Source organism: Euleptes europaea, chromosome 2 (assembly GCF_029931775.1).
Source record: "Euleptes europaea isolate rEulEur1 chromosome 2, rEulEur1.hap1, whole genome shotgun sequence".
NCBI classification, from domain to species: Eukaryota; Metazoa; Chordata; class Lepidosauria; order Squamata; family Sphaerodactylidae; genus Euleptes; species Euleptes europaea.
In genome coordinates, this window is record NC_079313.1 from 23784446 (window position 1) to 23800790 (window position 16345).

At 47.9% G+C, this 16345-nt stretch overlaps 1 protein-coding gene across 1 annotated transcript in view; it reads left to right on the plus strand.

Annotated features, from left to right (window-relative positions):
• The window catches only part of ASTN1 (astrotactin 1), a 270848-nt gene that overhangs the window by 98977 nt on the left and 155526 nt on the right, over window positions 1-16345 (plus strand). The window contains exon 2 of the mRNA XM_056845094.1: window positions 7083-7270. Within this exon, the coding sequence (XP_056701072.1) occupies window positions 7083-7270 (188 nt within the window). The remainder of the gene's footprint in view (window positions 1-7082; window positions 7271-16345) is intronic.

Consider the following 16345-nt stretch of genomic DNA (forward strand, 5'->3'; position numbering starts at 1 on the left):
CCTCTTTCATAACTGTCTAAACCTCTATCATGTCTCCTTTTAGACCTCTCTTTTCTCAGCTGAGAAGTCCTGGACTCTTCAGCCTTTCCTCATAGAAAAGGTGCTCCAGCTCCCTAATCATCTTGATGATTCTGAATTTCTTTGTGGTCAAATTCCTGCCCTGACTGCTCTCTCACTTGCCAAGTGCTATTGTGGATCATGTGATCCTCCAAGGGAAAGCACTGACAATCCAGGATCTCCCCCCGCCCCCCGTAGCCATTTCTGATCCCAGGAGAGTTTATTCCTGGGGTTGAGGGAGTTGTATGTATTAATCGCCGCAGTGGTCAGGTGGCAGTAATGAGGAAGGAGAAGGGCAGAAGAAGAAGAGCTGGTTTTTATACCCCGCTTTTCTCTACCTTTAAGGGGTCTCAAAGCAGCTTGCAATCACCTTCCCTCCCCCTGTCTACAACAGACACCCTGTGAGGTAGGTGGGGCTGAGAGAGAGCAGAGGGAACTGTGAATGGCCCAAGGTCACCCAGCAGGCGGCATGTGGAGGAGTGGGGAAACCAACCCAGTTCTCCAGGTTAGAGTCCGCTGCTCTTCACCACTACACCACGCTGGCTCACGTAAGGGAATAAGCGCCCTTTCCACCTCTTGCGTGAGTGGCACTCTGTTCAAAGAATGGAAAGAAAGGAGTGATTTTGCCCCCTTCCCCCTGCCCACTACAGCCAGCTAACCGGTCCAGCTGTTAGTACACACAAGTCCTCCAACGCCGGCAATAACCTTTCCCAGAATCGTAAATGGGAGTGGAGAGAGCGGGGAAGATCCCACAATCTTTGCTTCCGTGGATTGCAGGATCCAACCCTCTGTTTGCAGGTTGAAACCCCACAGTGTCACTTTTCTCTTTATTTTCTTCTCACCAGAACGAACCTGATCATTGTGAACAATATGCCTTTTGCGGTTGTGTCATGGCTTGTTCGTAAGACCACAACGCATGTGTGTCAGGGAAGGAACCATGTTAGCGGGGTCCAAGACATCACCGTATACTGGAATGTGAATCCCCTCTGTTAAGTGTTCTGCCCTGTTGAGAGAGAGGAAGGCATTCTCCCATCTGTTTTTAAAGAGAGTGGAGCAGAGGAACGGCTTGTTTGGAAGTGAATGAGCATACATTTCTGTCCATGTGAGGTGGCAGACCTACAGCAAATCCATATGAGATGCTGTATTTAATAAAAGGTAAAAATCCCCTGTGCAACCACCGGGTCATTCCTGACCCATGGGGTGACGTCACATCCCGACGTTTACTAGGCAGACTTTGTTTAAGGGCTGGTTTGCCAGTGCTTTCCCCAGTCATCTTCCCTTTACCCCCAGCAAGCTGGGTACTCATTTGACCAACCTCGGAAGGATGGAAGGCTGAGTCAACCTTGAGCCGGCTACCTGAAACCAACTTCTGTTGGGATCGAACTCAGGTCGTGAGCAGAGCTTGCAGTACTGCAGCTTACCACTCTGTGCCATGGGGCTCTTCTGTATTTAATACAGAAGTATAAAGCTTACTTAAAGGCACATTTTGTATCAATGGGGGGGGGGAATTCTGTAACAAAGAAGAAAACAAAGCACTAAGCATAGAACCTAAGAGAAAATGATATAAAAATGTTAAAAGAAGGGGAGGTCAATGTGGATCAGCCTTAGTCAAAGGTGGCCTAATTTTAAATTTCTAGGTGCTTTATGATAAGTACAATGGCAGTGCAATGCATAACTTATTTTTGATTTATATTTCTTTGCTTCTGTGGTTTTTGAAAAACATACGTAACACCGTATCTCTTTAGAAAATGGGTTTGAAGTAGGGTTGGCCAGTTAATTCAGGAGAGAATATGCCAGTTTTTCAAACTCGGACCTGAGAACAGGGGGAATGTTGCATCTGCCCATCATATTTTAACCCCGCCCGTCCTCCAAGCGGTGTACATAGTCCATCTCTTCTCTGTTTTATCTTCACAATAACCCTGTGAGAAAGAGAGAGACTGGCCCAAGGTCATCCACCAAGCTACATGGTTAGGCAGCGACAGAAACCTGGGTCTCTCTGATCCTAGTTGGACAACAAAAATACTGTACCACACTGCTGTATACAAGCTGTCATTTCTCTACACAGTCGTGTCATGCAGGGGTCCTCCAACCTTTATGAGCCTGTGGCCCCCTTTGGAATTCTGATACAGGGTGGTTGGTTCAGCCTAGGGTTTCCAGGTCCCTCTTCACCATCGGTGGGAGATTTTTGGGGTGGAGCCTGATGAGGGCAGGGTTTGGGGAGGAGAGGGACGTCAATGCCATAGAGTCCAATTGCCAAAGCAGCCATTTTCTCCAGGGGAACTGATCCCTATTGGCTGGAGATCAGTTGTAATAGCAGGAGATCTCCAGCTAGTACCTGGAGGTTGGCAACCCTAGTGCAGCCACAACATGGCTGCTGCAGGAGGTGGAGCCCCACACAGAGGAAGCTTAAATGCAGGGGTCATGTTAAGTGCTGTCAAGTCGCTTCCGACTCATGGTGACCCTATGAATCAAAGTCCTCCGAAACGTCCTATCCTTAACAGCCTTGCTCAGGTCTTGCAAATTGAGGGCTGTGGATTCCTTTATAGAGTCCATCCATCTCTTGTTGGGTCTTCCTCTTTTCCTGCTGCCTTCAACCTTTCCTAGCATGATTGTCTTTTCCAGTGACTCTTGTCTTCTCGTAATGTGACCAAAGTACGATAGCCTCAGTTTAGTCATTTTAGCTTCTAGGGTCAGTGCAGGGGAGAAGAGGGTTAATTTTTTAAAATACACTGGGAAAGAGAATAAAACCAAGAATGTGGTGGCAGCTGCCACTGAAACAGTCTTATTTTAATCTACCCGTACAATTGGATCACCAGTGGCCAGTCGGAAGCCCTGCTGGACAAATGCCTCACCTGGCCTCGCCCATTTTCTAAAAACAAGAAAGGTGTTGGTGGGCATCATGTGGGGACCCCTGATGTATATGGCTGCCTCAAGGAAAAAAGGACCAAGCTGTGTGGGCTGGACTGACGTGGACCCAGCCCATTTAGCGACAATCCTTTTCAGTGGGTGGATTTCGCCAAACTTTCCATCTCTCATGGTTTAGCTATCTCCTTTTGCCCATATGATTCGCTCCCTAAAGCAGCCGTCTCTGCTAGTGAAATGACGAGGGTCCGCAGGTACCGGAGTCCTTCAGCAACACAATACTACTCACTCCTTGTTCGTTTTGCGCCAAGGACAATGCCGTAAAGTGGCTCCTGATGGAGAACAGCATCGATAAGTGACCTTGGAAGGACAATGTTGCTCTGCCCAGTGGCTACCTATCCACATCCTCTTCTCCAAGGACTGGCGCCGCGTGCCCTTGGAATGTTAAATTACATGAGCAGGAATGTGTCACATTACCCTGAACAAGGATACAGCTCATGAATCTATATGATGGGACATCAGATTCAGGGCCAGCGAAGGAAAGAGCTGAAAAGCACAGATTTCAAGTTCAGAGTTTGAAAGGTATTGATGGCGGCTCCGCTTCCCCCATGTGGCTTCCATTAAGGCCTTGGATGGGAAGCCATTAACACTAGTATTAGCTTCTAACACCTTGGATTTTTTTTTTTTTTAAAATAGCCATCTGGAGCCAGGGGTTAATAACACTAAAAGAAAGCACTCATTATCCTTCCAAAAGCAGCGTATGGCAGCGTCAGATGTGACCCAAGTCCTTTGAGCCTATTGGAGAACTCTCTTCCCAAGCCTCCAACTCTTTTCAGTAGTCTAATAGCAAACAGATGCTAACCAGGGCGACTATCTGAGGAGTAGCAGCAGCGAGGAGGTGATAGAAACCTGAGACGTTGAGAGTGCAACCCACACAAAGAACAGTGTGCAGAACAGCTCCCAGAGGGCCCTGTTCTAACCTCTCCCTCCAGCTACCTTGGGCATCAGCCAACTGTGGCTCTTCCAAATGAGCTACAACCTGGTGGGGCTATTCAGTGGTAGCCGAGGGGCTCTCAGGCCTGCCTGCCGCATCCTGACCTAAGCCCTCCTGCACGGGCTATTGGCTCTGGTGGGAGAAGAAGAAGGGTTGTTTTTCTATGCTGACTTTCTGTATCTTTTAAGGAGAATCAAACCAACTTACAATCTCCTTCCCTTCCTCTCCCCACAACAGACACCCTGTGAGGTAGGTGGGGCTGAGAGAGCTCTGAGAGAGATGTGACTAGCCCAAGGTCACCCAGCTGGCTACATGGGGAGGAGTGGAAAAACCAACCCGGTTCATCAGATTAGAGTCCGCTGCTCATGTGAAGGAGTGGGGAATTAAACCAGGTTCTCCAGATTAGAGTCCACCGCTCCTAACCACTATTCCACTGTGCTTAGGATTGTTAGTGAACTAGGCCTGGTTGCTCTTGTCTTTCTCAACCTAGCCAACCTCATAGGGTTGTAATGGCAAAATGGGGAAGGGGGACTTTATATGTTGTCCTGAAATCTTGGGATGAAAATGGCTAGATAGACCAGAATCAATAAGCATGAGGCCAAGGCTGAGCAAGGCATGGCGAAGGTCTTGGCTGGAGATGGTCTGTTGAACATCTGGAACAGGTCTCCTGCTTGATTGGGCCAGGGAACAAACTCGACTGGAGGGAACATTTTACACAGGAGTACCACTTGACCCAGAGGAGGGCAACAAAGATGGTGAGGGCTCTGGAGACCAAGTCCTATGAAGAAAGGTTGAAGGAGCTGGGTATGTTTAGCCTGAAGAGGAGAAGACTGAGAGGGGATATGATAACCATGTTCAAGTACTTGAGGGGCTGTCATATAGAGGATGGTGCTGAGTTGTTTTCTGTTGCCCCAGAAGGTCGGACCAGAACCAACGGGTTGAAATTAAATCAAAAGAGTTTCTGTCTAGACATTAGGAAGAATTTTCTAACAGAGCAGTTCCTCAGTGGAACAGACTTCCTCGAGAGGTGGTAAGTGCTCCTTCCCTGGAGGCTTTTAAGCAGAGGCTAGATGGCCACCTGTCAGCAATGCTGATTATATGACCTTAGGCAGTTCATGGGAGGGAGGGCATCTTGGCCATATTCTGGGCATGGAGTAGGGGTCACTGGGTGTGTGTAAGGGAAGTAGTTGTGAATTTCCTGCTTTGTACAGGGGGTTGAACTAGATGATCCTGGTGGTCCCTTCCAACGCTATGATTCTATGACCCTCTTGTGACCTTCTGTTGCAAGGAGGCTAGTGAGGCTGGTCTCCTTTGGCCCCAGCTGGATAATACCACTTTGGGTTAAATCCTTGCCTGACATCTCTGAGGTCCCTAGTTCAAGCCATGCTGTGTGCCTGAGTTCTGATTGGGATAGAAGCTTGGCAGGGGAAAGTCCAAGCACAGAAAGCCCATGAGTTCCACCTGAGGCAAGAGGTTCTTCTGGGTTACAGGGCAGAGGGCTCAGTGCTGAAGTAGGAATCGAGGGCTGGAGGCAACACAAGGTGACGTAGCAGAGGCTGTGTTTACGTTTCTGGAGTATTTATATAGGCAGCTTATAGTGCTATGGGAGGTTCCAACCAAGCAAATGAGCCCAAGCTGTTCAAGTCTTTGCAGCCAGTGTGGTGTAGTGGTTAAGAGTGGTGGTTTGGAGCAGTGGAGTCTGATCTGGAGAACCGGGTTTGATTCCCCACTCCTCCACATGAGCGGCAGAGGCTAATCTGGTGAACTGGATTTGTTTTCCCGCTTCTACACACAAAGCCAGCTGGATGACCTTGAGCCAGTCACACTCTCTCAGCCCCACCCACCTCACAAGGAGTCTGTTGTGAGGAGGGGAAGGGAAGGTGATTGTAAGCCGCTTTGAGTCTCCCTTAAGTGGTAGAGAAAGTCGGCATATAAAAACCAACTCTTCTTCTTCTCTGCTGGAGGACTGGGGGAGGAACTTGGCAGAAGTCCATACTCCAGCCCTGAGTCGGTCCTGCTGCTGGAGATGGGCTCTTTAGGGGCTGTAACACCTTTTGCAGGCAAAAAAACCCCTCAGAATCAGCCAAATTTGTTTATTTATTTATCATTCTTACAACCCCTCTCTACCCCAGCAAGCTGGACTCAGAGCGGCTCCCATAAACCACCAAAACACAATAAAACTATAAAATCACATAAAACAATAGGTTAAAACAGCCCTAACAGATTAAAATCACGTTTCTAAATGGCGCATCAAGTTGTGATATAAAGCCACAGTATGGACCTGCAGGCAGTTCAAACAATATATAGCCTGCACTGAAATAGTATTCAGCAGTGGCAGGTAGAGTAGGGAGGCCAGCATTTATAGGGAAACTATAGCTGACTTCAACCATAGGCCTGGTGGAACTGTTTTGTTTTACAGGCCCTGCTGAACTCCATAAGGTACTGCAATTGGAAAATTGTTGTCAACCAAGGCTGAAAAGCTTGGTAGCTCAGGGTTGTGCACTTTTGTGATAACCTAGATATCTAGTCTTGAACCAGCCTTGGCCTGGGTAGTTCCCAAGCTCTGCATGAGTTTGATTCATTCTGTTGTTTCCATACGTACACACACAGGCAACATCTAAACCGTGCATGCCTCATCACTCTTAACTTTTTGGCCAGAAGATTACTAAGAGAACACTATTCCTCTAGAGCTGTGGTTCTCAAATAGTGGGTGGGGACCAAAAAGTGGGTCTCAGTGATCACAGGTGGGTCATGATACCAGAAGAGAGGACATGGAACAAGGTAAGCTGGGAGAAGAGACGCTGGGCAGCTTGTTGGCCAGTTTGGTTTTGCACCGCATAGTGTGCAGACTGGCTGTGGAATATGGTTGGCTTCTTGATAGTGATGTGTCTTGATAAATGCTAACAATGACAAATAAAAAATACAACCTTGTTGCATGTCCACTATTGAGAGCCCCCCTTTTAAGGTAAGGGAGTGGGGAGAAGTAGCTTGGAGCTACTTTTCAAGCAAGCTCCCCCCTAACAGACACAATTTAGAAGTGGGTCCCAACCTCAAAATGGTTGTAAAACCCTACCAGACAAAGATATCCATGAATGTTCTTATGATGGGTGTGTGTGTGTGTGTACAGTACCCTCGGCTGGTTGTATCAGTCTTCTTCCTTTATCCACAGAGATTTCAGGCAACACAGAAGACATCCCATTGGTGCGTTGGAGGCAGCAGTGGCTGGAAAATGGCACCTTGCTCTTCCATATTCACCACCAAGATGGCACCCCCAACCTTCCTGGCTTGGAACCCACAGAAGAGCCTCAAAGTGAGTCAGCAGAAGAAGAGCTAAGGATCCTTCACATCTCTGTAATGGTGAGTACCAAAATTGCCCTGAAATCCAGAAGAGGTACTACTACTGCCTCCTGCCCTGTTATCAACTACTCTGGGTATGAGATTGTTGTCAAGATGTCATGTTTTGAACAGAAAGGGTTGATTAAAAACTACCAGTGGATTTGTTACAAAAATGTTACCGATGGGAAAACTGGAGGTGAATATTCACTATATGAGGCACCTTGACTAAAACATAAAGCTTTAGCAAGGTCAGCAAAATTGCCCCAGGTTTCTGCTGCCAGATTTTACCTGAAGAGAAGTTCCAAGCAAATTTGAAAATGCCTCCTCAGGAGGTAACTTCATAGATATACTACTATTGTGTCTGCCCCTTATATGTCCTACCTCTTGTTGACCAGAGAAGAAGTTACATGCTTGAAAATGAATTTCCAGCCACCTACAGCAACTGATTCAGACCATGGTGTACAGGCAGTGGGGCTTAAGTGTCGTCCCCCAATTTTTGTGACTTACTTGAAATGGCGCCAAGGAGCTGTTCTTTGCCCTATTTGGAAATTTGTGCAATTGTGCAAATTTATGAGCAATACCTAGTGAACTCAGCAAACCCAAAGGAGAGGTGAGTGAAATAATTAGTGTTCAGGGAATTAACACTGGGTTTGGGAAAGGGCTATGGCTCAGTGGTAGAGCACCTGCTTTACATGAAGGCAGTCCTGGGTTCAAGCCCAACATCTCCATCTAGAGCAGATAGTGCGTGATGTGAAAGACCTCCACCTGAGACCCTGGAGAGCTACTGCCGATCGGAGACAACGCTGATCATGATAGACACAGGGTCTGATTCAGTATAAGGCAACTTCATGTGTTCAGTGGTCTCCAGCGGCCTGAATAGCTTCTTGTCCATCCCTGTGAAGGTCAGGACAGCAGCAATTATGCAAAAATAAGCCAACACTCACACTTAATTTACATAGTTTATGTAAGATGCAAAATCCAGCTCCTGTGGTTGCAGAATTTTGACATTTTCAGTTCAGAGCATATATCACACTTGGTTTAATGAAGATGGCCATTCCCTGGTGCTTGACTCTATCATCATAATGAGAGGTGTCTTAGTTCTGAACATTCCTTTTTTAGCTGCTAACTGCAATAGCTGCTGCTAGAATTTTCCTGTTATGAATTTATGTAATACTTATTTATTTATTTATTTATTTATTTATTTATTTAAAAGTGACCATCACATCTTCTGGTATCATGAGCAGGGATGAAGGGGCTTTTTCACCATGTAGATTTGAATAATTGTTGTGTAGCATGATTACCTACTGTTACCTTAACTGAGCTTTATGTTCCCTGTTCAAAAAAGTAGACCCCTTCAAAGAAACATAATGCAGATTTAACTGGCTGTTGCATGTTGCTTTTGCTTAATAACCATTATCTTGTGGCCCTCCAGTGGCTGCCATTCCATTGGTTATTAAACTATTGCTGAAGAAGAAGAGTTGGTTTTTATGTGCCGACTTTCTCTACCACTTAAGGAAGAATCAAACTGGCTTATAGTCACCTTCCCTTCCCCTCCCCACTACCCTGTGAGGTAGGTGAGGCTGAGAGAGCTCTAAGAGAGCTGTGACTAGCCCAAGGTCACCCAGCTGTGTAGGAGTGGGGAAATCCACACACACACACAGCCTTTCTCCCCAAAGGGGACACAAAGCAGCTTGCAACATTGTTCTCCCCTTCTCAGTTTTAACCTCACAGTATCAACCCTGTGGGGTAGGTTCGGATAAGAGTGTGTGGTTTTTATATGCCGATTTTCTCTACCTTTTAAGGAGAATCAAACCGGCTTGCAATCTCCTTCCCTTCCTCTCCCCTCAACAGACACCCTGTGTGGTGGGTGTGGCTGAGAGAGCTGTAAGTAGGTTTGCAAACCTCCAGGTACTAGCTGGAGATCTCCTGCTATTACAACTGATCTCCAGCCGATAGAAATCAGTTCACCTTGAGAAAATGGCCGTTTTTGCCATTGGACTCTATGACATTGAAGTCCCTCCACTCCCCAAACCCCACCCTCTTTAGTCTCCACCGCCAAAACCTTCCACTGGTGGCAAAGAGGGACCTGGCAACCCTATCTCTAAGAGAGCTGTTTCTAGCCCAAGGTCACCCAGCTGGCTTCATGTGTAGGAGTGGGGAAACCAACCCGGTTCACCAGATTAGCTTCTGCCACTCATGTGGAAGAGTGGGGAATCAAACCCAGTTCTCCAGATCAGAGTCCACTGCTCTAAACCTCCGCTCTTGACCACTATACCATGTTGGCTCCCAGCTAGTAGTCAAGAGCGGTTTTAAGAAATACCAGTGGTGGCCTCCAATTATTGCATACAGAAGCTATGATATGATAGAGTTTTGATGCAAAGAAACAATTGGAATTGAACTGAGTAGTTGATAAGGGATCAGTGCTTATTCTCAATCCTGTTGCCTTTTCGGGACCCTTATTTGCAGTGCAGTATCTAATAAGGGGTTTCCACATCAGCAGCAAATATTCACTATATCTAGGGATGCCTTGATAATGTTTTAATTGTATAGAGTGGTAAAATACTAGGATTGAGCTCAGCCATGTGCATTAGCACCAGGGAACATGGGACATGTAGTTCCAAGGTCCTGCCTGCTCAGTCCTTTGTTCCAGGAAGCATTAGAGACTACATTTCACAAGGTTTCTGGAATTAATGGATGTTTGCATAAGAGGAAGAGTTGCTTTTATAGGCCGACTTTCTCTACCTTTAAAGGAGAATCAAACTGGCCTACAATCACCTTCCCTTCCCCACAACAGACACCCTGTGAGTGAGGTAGGGCTGAGAGAGTGTGACTAGCTCAAGGTCACCCAGCTGGCTTTGTATGTAGGAGCGGGGAAACAAATCCAGTTCACCAGATTAGCCTCTGCCACTCATGTGGAGGAGTGGGGATTCGAACCCGGTTCTCCAGAACAGACTCCACCACTTCAAACCACCGCTCTTAACCACTACACCACACTGGCTCTCCTGCCTTAGAGATGAGACCTCTCCCACTGCTATCAGCTTTCCTTGTTATCGTCACAACCACACTTGCAAGTTTTGAGAAAGGGAAGACTGGAAGCGAGAGCCAGTGTGATGTAGCAGTTAGAGTGTTGGATTAAGATCTGCGCAGACACAGGTTCAAATCCTCACTCTGCCATAGAAGCTTGCTGGGTCACCTTTGGCCAGTCACACACCCTGAGTCTGACCTACCTCACAGGGTTGTTGTGAGGATAAAATGGAGGAAAAGACATCAAGGGGAGTGGCTTTGGGGCCCAATTGGGGAGAAAGTCAGAGTAAACATTGTGTAAATAAATAAAGGTTGACTAGGACCAGGGAAGGAAAGGGCTGGTGCTGGGTGATCCCATTCAGAGGTTAATCCCAAAAATGTTGGAGAGAGTTTGGGCTTGGATCATAATAAGAACAGGGATGTCAGAACAGAGGAAATTTGTTTCTGAATCTTCCCATCCACCTCAATGCTTTGGTGCCATCACTGATGCCATTTAGATGCCACCATCCCCTAATTCTTTTTATGTGCATCAGTGCATCCCATCCCTCTGAAGGAGGGGCCATTGCTCAGTGGTAGAGCATCTGCTTGGCACACAGAAGGTCCCAGGTTCAATCCCCGGCATCTCCAGTTAAAGGGACCAGGCAAGCAGGCGATGTGAAAGACCTCTACCTGAGACCCTGGAGAGAGCTGCTGCCGGTCTGAGTGGACAATACTGACTTGGATGGACCAAGGGTCTGATTCAGCATAAGGCAGCTTCCTGTGTTCATGTGACAAAGCATCATCACAGCCACTGATTTCGGCTTTCTAGAGCATCTAGAGCCGGGAGCCTTGCTGATGCAACCTTGTTACCGCGAGATAAATCCCTCCCTGTAATTGACCTAAGAGCCCCGTGGCACAGAGTGGTAAGCTGCAGTACTGCAATCCAAGCTCTGCTCATGACTTGTGTTCGATCCCGACGAAAGTCGGTTTCAAATAGCCGGCTCCAGGCTGACTCAGCCTTCCAACCTTCCGAGGTCGGTCCAATGAGTGCCCAGCTTGCTGGGGGTAAAGTGTGGATGACTGGGGAAGGCAATGGCAAACCACCCTGTAAACTTAGTCCGCCTAGTAAACGTCGGGATGTGACGTCACCCCATGGGTCAGGAATGATCTGGTGCTTGCACGGGGGACTACCTTTGCCTTTACCTTAATTACCCCACCCTCCTGGCTGCTTTCCTCCGAGAAGCTTTTTTAAAAAAAGAGAGAGGATGAGGGAGAGACAGACGGACAGGAAGACAATTCAGTGGATGCCCAAGGAAGGAAAGCAACAAAAGAGCAGTGCTGGGAGAGGCAGGGTTTTCATCTTGAAGCGATGCTCGTACGGTTCCTTTTGCCAGTGGAAGATAATTAGCTGGAGACAATGTGTCGTCGGGCCGCGCTGATACCGAGGACGGGCTGTTTAATGAAGCCTGCCTTAATGAGAATGTCAATATCTCTCCCAGATTGCTGCCGGGGGCTGGTGCTCTCCCTTCATGTTTTGCTTTTGATTAGTCCTGGAGAAAAATTAATAAACGGCGTCAACAGAACTGCAAACAGCGCCGAGAGCCTCTTTGCCCCAGAGGCTGCCTATTCACTGTCAGAGAGGAGCCCAGAGTTGGGGGCTAGATGCTTGGCTTGTGCTGCAGCACTGAATTGCGCACGTTTATTTGTCGCCTGACTTTCATCCTCTGTCTTCGCTCGAGATGTGATCCCCTACAATTAGATACTTTTCGCCAGGCCTCGGGCCCTCCCCGATCCCAGGTTGCCAGGTCCCTCTTCACCGGATCTCCTGCTATTACAACGGATAGAGATCAACCTCCAGGTACTAGCTGGAAATCTACTGCTATTACAACTGATCAATAGAGATCAGTTCACCTGGAGAAAATGGCCGCTTTGGCAATTGGACTCTATGGCATTGAAGTCCCTCCCCTCCCCAAACCCCACTCTCCTCAAACTCCACCCCAAAAACCTCCCGCCAGTGGTGAAGAGGGACCTGGCAACCCTATTGTGAGGGGTGGGGGAGAATGCATGTGGGAAGTAACAATCTTATAAGTTGCTTTGGTTCCCCATTGGAGAGAAAAGTGGGGGTATTAATGAATTGGCTGATTGGTTCATTCATTCACATTTGAGTTAGCCACTCCTGTGGAGCTACTCGGGGAGAAGGGCTCTTGCTGCATTTCTCCGGCTGCATTTGTCTAGCTATCTCAAGGCATGTGTGGGAACTCACTGCCTCTTTAAAGATCTTGTACCAGCAATAAAATCTGGAAATAGCATCATACTCAAAGATATCACCCCTGCAGTGTAGCATGCAGCAAGTCTTCATGGGATCGATACTGGAAGAAATAACTATAAGGGAAGATCTACACATTACCTTCTCGAGGCTGCCACCAGGTAATGGCATCTTTATGTCAAGTATTCTCCTCTAGACGTCAGACATAATTCCCATGTCACCAGGCCAGCATCATCATGACATCATCATTTTACGCCTTTCCCCACTCCCCCTTGGGGGAAGCATATGACACTATAATGTATAGGTACCTGTGCCTAAATGTTGCTGTAGAGAAATGGATAAATTGGACAAGCGGCTTCCATTTTTGGCAAACGTACTCATGTCAAGCTTAACATTTGCCCTCGGATGCCAGTAAAGGCTGGAGTTCACTGAAGGTTTTCTCTCTCTGTTGCATTCCCTTTCCCATGTTACCTCTGCTGTATATTACAGTGCCAAAGAATCTAAGCTTTATCCACCTGACTTGACATTAAACTCCTCTGAGTCTCTCCTATTATGTTAATACAGTCCGACCTCGTCTTCACTGGGATGATAAACCTGTATCTGGGCTGCACCACTTCAGACTGCTATGAAGCATGAATGCTTCCCATACCCAAAATGCCTTTATTAATAGAAAATCAGAAAGTCAGAAAGAAAGCCTGTCCTCTTTGATACCTATGTTTCTATTATGAGCGAAAACGCACGGTCGCTTTAGCCTCCTTTATTCCCTGTTTCAGCCAGGATTCAGCCAGGATTGACCGCATGCGTTTCGCCGGACGTGCGTTCGATCCTGGCTGAATCCTGGCTGAAACAGGGAATTAAGGAGGCTAAAGCGACCATGCGTTTTCACCCTATGTGAAGAAGGGTTTTCTTTCCTCCTTGTGATCTGTGTGATCCACCGCTTGCAGTCTGAAATGGTTCTTTCCCGGTTTACTAAACAAATGAAGACTAACAGCCCATTCCTGAGCTGAGCGGGCGAAAGTCGTTCGGAGGGGCGCGAGGGCCCACGCCGGCTTCCGCACCACTTGCGCCAGCACCCAGGCCGCTTGCACTGCCGCGACTGGCACGGACAGCGGTGTTGGGGCACGGACACCAGCCTTCCGCTGCTGCCATGGCAGCGCAGCCCCGGGACGCCTTGCTCAGCGTCCCGGGGGGCATTCCGGGGGCTTGCAAGTAAGGGCAGCTTTCTGACTTGGGGGGGGGCTGAAACCTCCTTTGGAGGCGGGACGGCGGCACTGCCTCCAGCCACCAGCACGGCCCCTCCCCTGGCTCATTTACCAGCGCAGCCCTTCCTTCCTTCCTTCCTTCCTTCCTTCCTTCCTTCCTTCCTTCCTTCCTTCCTTCCTTCCTTCCTTCCTTCCTTCCTTCCTTCCTTCCTTCCTTCCTTCCTTCCTTCCTTCCTTCCTTCCTTCCTTCCTTCCTTCCTTCCTTCCTTCCTGCAGCATCATTGTCTGCCATCCACGCAAGTTACCTGGTCTTCTTCATAAAGACTACAGGCTTGTGATTGTATTTCAGGACGTATCAATGAAGCCGCCCACACCAGTTCTTGCAGGTTACTAGTGAAATGATGCCGCTGGTTCTCATACTTGGTATTATGTGGGTGGTTAATCTCTGTCCAAAATAAATGTGTGGCATTTGTAGGAGCAAATTTGCATTTTTAGAAGTATAACGAGCGGTTGCTAGGTGATGGTGTCCAGCCATTGTGACTTATGCCAATCAAAGCAACGAACGTTTGTGTGGGTGTGATTCTTCAGTGGCACCTAAGAGGACCTTTTAGTGCTTGATTCTCACTTCTGGATCAGACTGCAATTTTAGTGGAGGGACAACGTCGCATTGTACTGCCATTTCTCCAATGTTTTCAAAGGATGCCTAGCATTTATTTATAATCCCAACAGCGGCGGCCACCCGCAGGGGGCTGCCGAGAAGCTTTGCTTACCTTTCTTTCTCATTTGAAAAATGAAAATTTGCAGATAATAATTGCCTAAATAAACTGACTGCGGGTTTAATTTCGCTGTTTGGCATTCCCCGGTTTGTTCGAGATGGGAGTGACCTGGAATCTTCCTTTGCGATATCTGGGTGATATTTGGTTGCGACATCTGGTAGATACGTTCAGGGCACTATTCTACATCTCAAGTTTGAACACCAGCGCAACCAATGCCCTGGTTTTCAAAGAAGGGAAAGAAGAAAAGTGTGAAAAATATATTGCTACACCACAGTGCAGTGTAGCGGTTAAAAGTGTCAGACGAGTTTCTGGAAGGCCCAGGTTTGAATCCCCATTTGTGCCATGGAAGCTTGCTGGGTGACCTGGGGCACCGCACTCTCTCAGCTTAACTCACCTGGGTTGTTGTGAAGACAAAACCGAAGAGGGGAGAACGATGTAAGCCGCTTTGCATCCCCTTTGAGGAGAAAGGCAGGGTGTAAAACAAATTAAATAAATAAATACGTCCCCTGGGAAGACTGAGATGGTGGAATGAAAGTCAGCGCGCACATCCAAAACACAGCGGCAGGTTTCAAGTTCAAAATTTCATTCAGCCTCCACACCTGCCATTAGGGGATGGGGCGGGAGAGCTAGAAAACCCACTGCAATGAGGCATCGCTCTTGGGCGCTGTGACTTCACAGTGGAACTTTTTAACGGTATTCTCTGCTTGAACTTCAAGCACCAGACAGATATCTGTGCCCATTGTTAAGGGGAGAGGAAAGATGTACAATACATTGTAATGTGATGTCTGCCCTGGCCTGGATGGCCCAGGCTAACCCAGTCTTGTCACATCTTGGAAGCTAAGCAGGGCCAGCCCTGGTTAATACTTGGATGGGAGACCATCAAGGAAATCCAGGGTCACTACACAGAGGCAGGCAATGGCAAGCCACCTCTGAACATCTCTTGCCTTGGAAACTCTATGGGGTCACCACAGGGTGATATCTGAAATGAGATCCAGCATCCACTGAGCTTTCCTAGCTGTACGTTCCCTGCAACGTTTAGGAATAGGGCAGGATATGTTTAGTGGACACAGAACCTTCTTTCTTGCTGTGGTTTTTTTTTAACCACATAAAATACTTACATATTTCTTGCGTGTTGCTCTGAGTGGCAAGTACCGAATCAGATTGTGAAGAGCTCCAAAAGGATTTCTCCAAACAGGTGCATGGACAACAGTGTGGCAAATGAGGCTCAAGGTAAGTGTAAGTGGCTTCACACACTGCCCAGTGCTAATGAGGAAAAGGCATGAAGATGGCTGTGAGTGCGGGTGGTGGAAGGGGTGATGGATGCAGGCAGAAATCAAGGTATGAGAGGGAGTCCTGGTGGCTGGCAGAGGAAAGGAGGCTGCCCTTGGGCACTCTCTGTCCAGGGCCCCACAAAACCTGGCCCTGGCCCTGATAAGACCAACCAAAATTAAGCAACACAGAGTACCAGCACTTGGGTTCTGGGGAACTCATCATAAGGTTGGATGTTGAAGGGGAGGGGCATGATCTTGAGGCCTAGGGTTGCCAGGTCCCTCTTCACCACCGGCAGGAGGTTTTGGGGGCAGAGCCTAAGGAGGGTGTGGTTTGGGGAGGGGAGGGACTTCAATGCCATAGAGTCCAGTTGCCAAAGCGGCCATTTTCTCCAGGCGAACTGATCTCTATCGGCTGGGGAGCAGTTGCAATAGCAGGAGATCTCCATCCCTCACCTGGAGGTAGGCAACCCTATTGAGGCCCCTTCATCAAGGTCACATGTAGCATGCTTTGCTGACTTCATTGGGCATAAGGTGTGGCTAAGGATCAGGGTGCACATTTGGGCCAGCTGGGAAACACA